The sequence below is a fragment of the Neopsephotus bourkii genome, unplaced genomic scaffold (genome assembly GCF_033783945.1).
Source record: "Neopsephotus bourkii isolate Nb327-2 ecotype Australia unplaced genomic scaffold, CSIRO-AGI_Nbou_v1 NB_207, whole genome shotgun sequence".
Classification (NCBI taxonomy): domain Eukaryota; kingdom Metazoa; phylum Chordata; class Aves; order Psittaciformes; family Psittacidae; genus Neopsephotus; species Neopsephotus bourkii.
Window position 1 is genome coordinate 1,557,860 of NW_026900719.1, and position 10,448 is coordinate 1,568,307.

A 10,448-nucleotide genomic window follows, 5' to 3' on the forward strand; every position below is an offset into this window, starting at 1 on the left:
CGCAAGGCACAGCGAGAGAGACCAATTACGCTGAGGGGGAGGGAGTCGTGGGCTGAGTGTGTGCGTGTTTACATGCGGGATTTCCCACCAAATCTCCCCCTCGTCCCACCATCTGAGCTGGCTGGGATAGGGCCAGGCCACCGAGAGCGTTTAGGGATAGAGCGAACCTGTTTGTTGTCCCCATCGGATATCCCTCTCATTCTCTCGGCTAATGGGCTGGCCCAGTGGGGGCCGCGTCCCCTGGTAAGTGACAGCGGCAGCTCTCCGCCGCGGCCCCTGCCCCGGGCTGGTAAGTGTCGGTTAGACAGTGGGAGAGCGCCATGGGGCAGCGCTCCCGTCCCGGGCTGCCGCGGGGCCGGGGCCTGCACGGCGGAGCAGCTTGCGGACCTCCGGGGCGGTCACATCAGCAGTTAAGAGTCCTGCCGGCGGGGAGGGGGTGGGCAGTAACAGCGGCAGTGCTGAGGCCCTCGGGGCGGACAGGCGCGGGGTGGGCCGCGCAGGGGGGATTCTGGTCGGAAAGCACGTCCGTGAGAAGTACCGAATTGCCGCCGTTCGAGGGTTTCGGGCAGAAAGCAGTACGGGTGGGTGCGGGGCTGTGGTGGTGTTGTGCGTACCGCTGACGCCGTGCTTCTCCCCTGTGCTTCGCAGGTGCTTCCATGAATAATTTAAATGACCCTCCCAACTGGAACATCCTGCCAAATCGACGGGATCCCGGGGATGAAGGCAGCAGATGGAACTACGCCCTGCTGGTCCCCATGCTGGGCTTGGCCGCCTTCCGTAAGTAGTGCCCAGGCCTCTCCAACTTGCCCGCTGGCTGAAGGAGAGCCTCTGAAGTAGTGCAGTGATACCCCATCTAGGGATTTCCTCTGGCCTGCTCTTTTATAGTGCTCTAAACAGTAAGTACGGCTTATAGCATTAAGGTAACGGCCATTTCTCACACATGGAGTTGATTCCATATTTAATAAGCTCCCATTTATAAAGCTGTCTCAGAAGAGTGGATGTACAATGTTCTAGAGAGGCCAAAGGTAACAACCCAGGGAGCTGCTGATGTATAATTTATGTGCTGGACCTGGAAGGTTCTCAGTGCAGTTACTGTATTGGAAACCTCCAGTCTGATTTCCTGTAACTATTTTCCCTCTTTAATCCAAGAAGTGCATGTGTTAACAATAAAAGACTTGGAAGATTTTTTTTTTTTACTTCATAGCACCATAGAATCACAGAATGGTTTGGGTTGGAAAGTACCTGAAGATCATCCAGTTCCAACCGCCCTGCCATAGGCAGGGATGCCTCAAACTAGACCATGTTGCCCAAGGCTGTTCCCAACCTGGCGCTGTCCAAATTCAAAAGAAACTTGATCATATCAAGTGACTTAAAGTGAAATATGGATCCACGGAAAAACATTTTGTGGGATGTGTGAATAGAAGTGAATATTACTGGGGAAGGCAGGAAAGAAAGTTCTTTACCACTTCATAGCTTCTTATTCACATAATTAATCATGCCCATCAATGTTATATGTGTTATTCTCATGTCTGAAGTCTCAATTTATATATGATAGGTTGGATCTGGACCAGAGAATGTCAAAAAGAAATAGAAAGAGAAAGAAAAGAATACTATAAAAAACATTCGTCTTTACAAAAAGACCTAGAAGGCAAATACCGGGATATAATCACAGAAAACCGTCGCACAGTTGCTCATTTGGAGCTGGAGCTTGAAAAGGAACGCAACAGAACCCTGAGTTACCGGGAAGCCCTCGTGTCCCAAAGTCGCAAACTAGTAGAAGAAAGAAGGATCCTAGAACAGGAGCAGGAGAAGTTAGAGCAAGAGAAACAAGTCCTTTTGCACTCAGGAGCAGAAGGTAGCTTGTATCAAAGTTGTCTGGCAAAGGAAGAAGACTGGCAAAAGAGAGCCAATAATTTACTAAAAGAATTTGAAGAGGGACTTAAAGAAAGACAGGACATCTACTGCAGTCTTGTGGTACCCAGAAGCCAGAGACTAGAAATAGAAAAGAATCTGCTAGTTAAAGCAGCAACTGATCCTGTTGCTATGGCTCTACATATGGAAAGTGGCTTAAAAGATATTTTCAAACATGATAACTACTGTGGCAATATGCTGAACCGAAATAAAAGTCAAAATGGAAAACTGATGTGGCTGTATCTGAGATATTGGGAGCTAGCTATTGAGCTGCAGAAGTTCAAGAGAGCAGAAAAGGCCATGTTAGGAAAACGATAAGCAGGGGAAGTAATGAGATTTCATGTGATCCACTGTGCATAGTAGGGACAATCACAGTTGTAGTCTGAAGCTGTTAAGTTCTACTGTGTTTCCGTTCCTCCTCCCCGTTGCACTTGCAAATGCATGGGACTTATGCAGAGGTTGCTGCCTTTCCTTTCACTGTCTAACAACAGATGCTCCAGTTAGCTATGCATGCTCTTAAACTCTGTGAGTGTGTCAGTTTTGCAGACTGCAGCATAGTAGAGATAATGCCAGCTTCCACAGGAATCAGAAGCAGCAGAACAGGACTCAGTTTAGAGTGACTGACCTAGTTGATGGTCATATTCCATCAACAGAGAAGTGTGATTTTTCTCCCCCAAGTGGGATAGCACATTGTGCTCCTTTTCGCTGATGTTTTACATGGTGTCTCAACACTTCTTTTTTTTTTTGTGTATTTTTTTAAGCAAGACTGATTTTGAGGCATACATTTGGAAGAGATGTTTGAGCAAGCTTCTTGCCACATAAATCCTACATGTATATACATACATTTATGTAAATATATATTTGTGAATGTGTGTGCATATAAGTGTATGCATTAGTATTTTGAGGGAGGGGAGTAATATATTTCAAATTAATCAGTCTTGCATTGTCTTCCAGCTTAATATACAAATCGTATTTTATGAATGAACTATCCAAAAGATGCTAATTAAAATAACACATAAAGAAAAAGATTGATCAAAGTCTCATTGGATCTTAGGATCCATGGTTGAATACTTGAGAGTGTATAAACTCAAAGTTATATTCTTATCATTCTGGACATATATTAAGAATACTTACTTTTTTTCTCAGTCAAGGTTTTATTTGTAAACCAACAGTGTGCCTCAGATATCACTGTGCCACTGTCTCTGCATCCCAGTGCACTGCAGTTCCTCCAACTGCAGGAACCTCCATGGGTTACAGCCATTGCTGGTTCACACAGGTCCTTTTTGTTATTTGCAGATAGAAACCTAAATGCAGCCTGCACTGATAGCCCCTATCTGCCTCTCTGACTGTGAGTTCTCCCAGAACTGAAGTAGACTTAAATTTTGAGCTTATGGTTCACTGCTTCACTTATGCATGACATTGGAAGTCTATGGACATACAAGCTTTGCAAACTTCTAAGGGGGTTTTTTAATTTTATTAACACAGGAAAACAAACATATCTAGAATTAAACAAAACAAGCAGAACAGTGCATTTCCATGCTTGAAATCCCTTAAAACTCTGAGTGTTCTGTGGGTCCCTGTAGCTGTAAAAAACACCTTTTTTCAAATGTGCCTTGTATTTTGGAGAGTAACTTTTTTCTTCCTCTTTTCGGAACTAGCCCTAGACTTCACAGGGCAGTGTTTACCTTTTTGTTTATAACATCTGGTCTTCTCTGTTACTTGCCTTTGATTAGTGTTGGTAGGCTGTCAGTTCTTCAGCAGTTCTTTACTTACTGAGAGCTAGACTCAATAAACATATTTTCTCTAGGCAATTAGCTGCTGCATGGCAGGGAAGCAATCCAGGTGAAGGCACATCCTGGTTTTAACAGAGAACTCCAGCAGATAAGGGTTTGGGTTTTTTTAGTGTTTCCTTATGGTTTCATTTCAGTATGGACACAGAAGACAGCAAATAAATACTTTGAAGTAGCATGTGCAACCTAATGCAGTTACTAAGCAAAAATATCTAACAGGAAACAGAATCCTTAAACAGAATACATGTTTGCCAGCTACTCAGTTTTCCACTTGTGATTTTGCTCCCCTTGGTAGTACTAATTGTATTGTTGTATTGATTTATTTGTCTCTTACGTACTGATTTTTTTTTTTTTTTTAATAAAATTGTAGTATTGGACAGACCTGGGAAAAAAACTTAAATAAAAATGCTGTCACAAATACCAGAGAAGCCAAAGCTTGTCTGGATGCCAAGCATATATGGGTTGGGAGAAGAGGCTGCAATTGAGTTACTACTGTTGTATGACAGCCTGAGGACAGCTGCTATAGCTGCCACATGCATATGCCCTTATTGCCCAATAGAACAGATTAGTTTGAATAACTTACCCTGTGTATAATTCCTCCAGGATATGGGAAGTGTCTGACCACACAGATGTGACACATTTCATACGTGCATACAGGCAGCTGGGCAACTTGGCTGACAAACAGCAGCCAGTGAATCAATGTCAATGTGTTTGAAAATCATGTCTTGGATTTGTACATATTCATTAGTTTTTAGTATTAAAAGGTCAGGCATTTTATGCTTCTTTTTTCTTTTTTTTTTTCAGTTTGTCATTGACTTTCAAAATGCCTAAAGAAAATGTAATCAAGAGGGTGAAATGTATGCTTTATACTTTTTTCAGTATAAATGTGTAAGTTGAAGCATCATACACTCGATTGTGCAGGGTTGGATGCAATGTAATACATGTTTGATACTTGCTTTCCCTTTTTGAGAGGTATTGATTATTTATACAATGAATTGTTGAACTATTTCTCATGGATACTTTGCAGATCATTATATAAAGACGGAAAAGTTATTTGAGAGGTTTTTTTAAAGTGTGTTAAGTTTAGAAGCACTGGTCCTGATAGCTTCTACCAAAACTCATGTTTGTTGATCTGTTATGTATTTGTAGAAACATTCCCCCTTTGTAAGTCATCATGTTGACAATTCTATCGTGAGCTTTATCTTGCCAAACAGCTCTTGTTCTGGATTGGTTGTTTCTTTGGAAATGCCATATATATGTAGAATGCAAGAATTATTTGTTTTCAGAATATTTCATGAACCCTTTTTTGTTATAAAAATTGTCACTCACCTGTTAAACGATAACAATTAATAAAAACCCCTACATATTTCTGCACTGGTTTGTAACTTGGGCGGGGGGGGGGGAGTATTTACTATTCCAGTTCCCCAAACAAATTGCACAATTTTGAGGTTTTAAAAATTGGACAGTTTTTAAATTGGCATGTAGAAAGTTTTGTCCTTGGTCCTGGGAAGAGAGTATGTTGGAAAGATTTTATCTATCTTAGGAAAGAAATGCATCGTTAAACAGGCAAGTGCACCAGCTTCGACTAAAGATGAGTGATGAAAGGTGACCATCCCACTGAAAGACTGGAGTAAGTCCTTCTGTTTGTTCTGTAGGGTACTCTGCCTTCCTTCAGGATCCCTCTGATGTATCTCTCATTCTGCACGTCAGCTCCTTTTAATTTCAATGTGGATTTTCTCTTGCTGCTCTCTGTGAGGAACTACAATCCAGCTGCTCTAGGACAGTGTTCAGACGCTCTGGAAGTCTTGTTTCCTTCATAAAAGATCCTTAGTCTCCTTGTATTTGATACATTCCTTCACATTTATCCATTTCTTACCATCGCAGCTAAGTCATCCCTCGTCCATACTTTGCAGGGCAGTAGCTGTGTTCATATGACTTTCTACATTTAGACCCAGGTAAGGAGACACCTTAAGATAACTTGTGCTTTTAATACAAGCAAAAAAACCCAGATGTTTGGTCTCTGTTGGGTGATATAGCTGCTGTCCTGGGTGCATGCAGCCCAGAGAAACACAAACTTCATGGAACTTGGGCTGAGTGCTAGAAAAGGGAAATCTCCCTCAGAAAGTGTTCTTAAAGAGAGGTGGGCAAAAAGGAGCAGCCTGGAGGATCTGGCTTTTCTCTTACTCCTTTTACCTAAACAAGAGATGCCAGAAGACTGCTGACATGACGTCTTGCTCAAAGGGATGCTGTGGTGTGGGAGTGACAGCTCTGTTCAAGCTCTCCAGAAGGGAAGGGTCTTCAGAAGCCACCCATTGCCTCTTGCTCTTCGAATCATGTTTTTGAGCACTCCTGCACGACATAGAGAAAATACTGAGTGTTCCTATGTGGGGTATACAAGGCAGAAGAGTGGTCAACAGTTCAGGTAGTATGGTAAAATCAAAGGAATTTAAGTTACTGCTGTGATAAAAGGATGAAGTTCAAGTTTACTCAATAGTTGCAGTCATGGTGCTGTATATGAAGCCTTTGCTTGTGTGCATGCCAAGGCCACTTAGTCATTAATTGACTGCCTTGTCCAGGAGCTGTCCAGCTAATGACTGCATAGCTGAGACAACAGATGGATCTGCAAAGAAGTAACTCACTGAAATGGAGGGTAGCTCGGCAGTGAGGCAATAACTGATCTGCCAGCCACTTCACAACAAAATCGACTGAGGGCTGTGGGAGCTCTCCCAGCAGCTGGCGCCACTCCAGCGGTTTCCCCAGCGAGCTCCTGCTAATAGGCATGAGCTCTGCTCTATAAAGCTGATAGACACTATCTGTATGATTAGATATATTGCTTAACCACTTGGGGTGAAGGATCCAGTGCACAGTGAGGGATTTCCCCAAGCAGTTCCTGTTGTCAGATAAAGAATTGACCAAAACGTGCATAATTTTATATAGTCAGTGGAAATCAGTCCTGCCTGTGCAAGACTGAGCATGTGGGGCTGTGTTTTGTTTATAGTTAAGAGGTGTCTTGAAGGAGATAAAAGAAACATGTAAAAGCTCAGCACCTGACCTAGACTAAGTTAAAAAGGCCTTGTACAGACAGACTTTCAAAGTACTGGTATTAGCGGAACTTTGACAGATGGCAACATGGGTGCTCAATAGTATCAGCTACTTTGATACTGAAATCAGTTTACATGGCAAAACTGAGAGATCTATCACAATCTGATCAACCATCTTAATACCCTTTCCATGGATTCTGACAACCAGAATGGCTGATGGGTGACAAAGAGGCCTTATAGCTCAGGATTCCCTGAGAGTGTACAGTCACTCCAAGTCATCATTCAATATGCTAGGAAAGACCACAACCCTTTTGGACAGTATTCACAGAAGTGTCAAGGCCTCCTACTGAGTGACACATGAGCATACCTTCTGGTTCCAAAGTAAAGGGAACTGCCTAAGCACATGGTCAGGTGAAACTTGGTCTGGAAGTGCCACCACTCATCTGGAATTGAAAAAGGATCACTACTATGTATAGTGCTAATGGAAACAACTGAAAGTAAATGGTGGCTCTGGAAACAAAGAGTGTGCACAGAGGGACTGTGAGATGTGCCATGATGGCCATTCGCTGTTGTGCACCCCAAGCAGTCCCATGCTCCAGGCTGATCCCAGCCTCAGCGGACCAGCTGCTGGAAAAATGCCTCTTCACCCTTCCCTTTATAAGTGCTCCTGCAGATCTGGGTCTGTATTTCTGAGACACCTCACCTCTAAACCAGAACGAAATCCTCGTCTAAAGCGTTTGGTGCTTCTTATTACTAAATACTACCTCCCCCTTGTGGCTGATGGCTCTTCTAGCCAGAGCCACAACAGCACTTGTGTTTTGTTCCCATGAGCTCCTCTTGGGCATATCTCTGGTGCTACATGCTCTCTGCTCCAAACGTGACTGGAGTGTAATAACAAAAAAGGATTGAAAAGACAATGGTGTTCAGTGATCAAGACAGAATGAACTTGTCTCCACTAAAGTGGGTATTGCAGTAGACCTCTATGCAAAGATAACATGCAGGAATTCAATGTAGTTCAGCAACCTGTTAAGGTCTCACTATACTACAGCACTGTAAAAGAACAACTGTAACAACCTTAGTTAAAGAACACTGTTTATTGCTTAATGAACATGGAAAGCAGTAACCTACAACTGTCAACATGTCCTGCTGCCTGCTAGAGAAGAGATGCATGTGATGAGAGAGATTTAATAGCACTTCACTGGCTAAGAAAATCAGGGTAACACTAGCCACCGTGAGATCAGGTAACTTGGTGCTGTCCACAGAAGCATTTCTACACCTATGCACCTTGCCTGTTTTTCCCCCTGAAGTGATCACAAAGATGAAATGCATTCTTCAAAGATGAAAGCAGTATTTTGGGGATCTTCTGGATGCGTGCAGTGCAACTTCAAGGACAGCACATCTCCCTCCACAGTGTCAACAAGAAGAGCAAAACAAAGAAGCAGCATGCTGCTGTTGGAGCTGACATTACTCCAATTAAATATTTTTATACAAAGCTGAAGTAAGTATTATACAAACTACCAGTATATACAAAATATAAAGACTGTGCCTATTTCTGGAAGATAAAAAGGAGAAGAGTGCCACATGGGCATCAGTGTCAGCTCAGTTCTGGATGAACTGCAGCAGACATGATATTTGTAGCTTGTTCCCTTTAATTCTATGGCTGAGGACACTGCTACTCCCACAGTAAACCTCTTTGTGTAGTTGGTCAAAGATTTCACCCTCCATTAGCAGCTCATAAAAAGATTTTGTGTTTTCTCTGCATATTTTAAAAGAGAGAATTTAATTTCACCTCTGTATTTGCTTTTCTTCTTTTTGTTTGTTTTTTTTTAAGGAACAATCACCTGCCCTGTCTTGCAGGTTGCTCCTTGTCCTCCCCTTCATAGGATCTAGCCAGAAGAGTTTCTCTCAGTGCAGTTCACCTCCAGCCCATGGTAGAGGACAGGAGCCAACAGGCACTTCAGCCAGGTCCTTCAATCAGTCAACTCAACTCATTTAGAAGAGAAACTGTCCTTCTCCATATGGGAATGGCTTCCTGTAGGGCAAGTGAGCTGTGCTGGTTCAGAATTGCCCATGCCAGCATGAACAGAGACCCCTACAAGGTCAGAAGCAGAAGCAGCTGGTAGGGAGTCAGTTTGAAAGAGGGTCTCCAGTCCCTCAGGGCAGAACAGCTTGTCTCTCAGCTGGAGACAGTCACCATAGAGCGCAGGATACCAGAAACGCTCTGGGGGCTGCCTGTAGCCAAGAGCCCCTCAACCCAGCTGGGTACTGCACCATACCTGGGCCCTGCCCAGCAGAGGGAAGTGAGTGGCTCCATCCTTCTATTGCCTTTTTTTACATCCCTGATATCCATCTACTGCCCTTTGTTTTCTTTACTGCTACTTCCTCTCATAATTCTTCCTAACATCTTCATCACTCTGTGAGATGAAAGGCATTTTCATTCAATATTCCATGAATATGCCCACATTCTTCCACAAATATGTATGTGTGTATATTCCAGTAAAATATATGACTTTTAGAAAGGAGGTATTTCCCTTTCGATCAATTTTTTATAAAATGGTGAGTTACTTATGGACAAGTTATCTGACCTTTCTGTATAGCCTTTTCTAATTTTTGAAAAAAAAAATAGTACATTAGAAACATAGGGGTAGTAGATGAAAAGACAAACATGTCATTAGAAACGTTTTACCTCAAGTAATCCAGTCTAAGAACCATTTTCTCCTGCATTTATAATTGGCAATTTACAAAACATGTATTATTTAGCAGCCCATATTGTGAAAGGGTTGATTTCATAGAGGTTATTATCCATAACAAGCCCGGTGGGACGTGCCAAACTGAAGGAAAAGTTTACCTTACATCAAAGGGCTCTGATGAATAAGCAGGTGACTGTGACTGCCGCAGAGCAGCCTCCACTTGCTTGTTCAAATCCACAGGGTGGCAATATAGACAACCCTTGCGTGCAGCTGAGGGTCATGTTCGAGCTGGTGTCACTGCTACAGCAGGTCCTTCAGAAAAAGGTGCTGTGCCTTCCAAGATCATTAGCTGTGCGATTACACTGATAAAGAAATTTGAGCCTGATGCCATACCAACGTATTGCTTCTGCAAGCATTTAACAACTGGCAGATAGCTAAGAACCACTGAACCTTGGCATTACCCAAGTGAAATAAACTTCTCTGGAAACATACTTTGGATTTATTCCTTAGAAAGCAAATCTGGAAAGTTGAGGGTTTTTTTGATAATGATAGAAACTGCTTGTACATGAAGCTTAGCAGAGGGAAGCTTTCAGATCATCTTAACACAAGTGTGAATTTATTTCATATCCTATCAATTTACTCTCATATCATTTGATTCCTTGAGGAAGCTACATTCATTCCCTCCGTGTCAGCCTTCAATGTGCTAGATACACATGCTATTTTATGCTCAATAAGTTCTATACAGAATCTTGATTGTCAAAGATTTCTAATTACATAAAGTCATTAAATTGTAGCTGTAAGATACGTTGTGCAGACGGCATGTAATCGTGATCTGATTCAGTTACTGAAAGAAGTTCTGCATACAACTTTGCTAAGATTTAGAAGTAAAGCCTATAAGTCAGGAAATGTAGAAATATTATGGGTAGGATGTTGGGTTTTCCTATTTGTCTTCTGTCTATCCTTTACTACTATCCCATATTTCCTACAGCATGATCACTAGGGTTATCTTCCTATGA

At 42.5% G+C, this 10,448-nt stretch overlaps 1 protein-coding gene across 1 annotated transcript; it reads left to right on the plus strand.

Annotated features, from left to right (window-relative positions):
• Window positions 1-270: 270 nt before the first annotated feature.
• On the plus strand, window positions 271-3,280 carry CCDC127 (coiled-coil domain containing 127). The gene is made up of 3 exons (XM_061344352.1): window positions 271-289; window positions 649-777; window positions 1,556-3,280. The coding sequence occupies exons 2-3, from the start codon at window positions 657-659 to the stop codon at window positions 2,227-2,229; spliced, it is 795 nt and encodes a 264-aa protein (XP_061200336.1). The 5' UTR covers window positions 271-289; window positions 649-656; the 3' UTR covers window positions 2,230-3,280.
• Window positions 3,281-10,448: the final 7,168 nt, after the last annotated feature.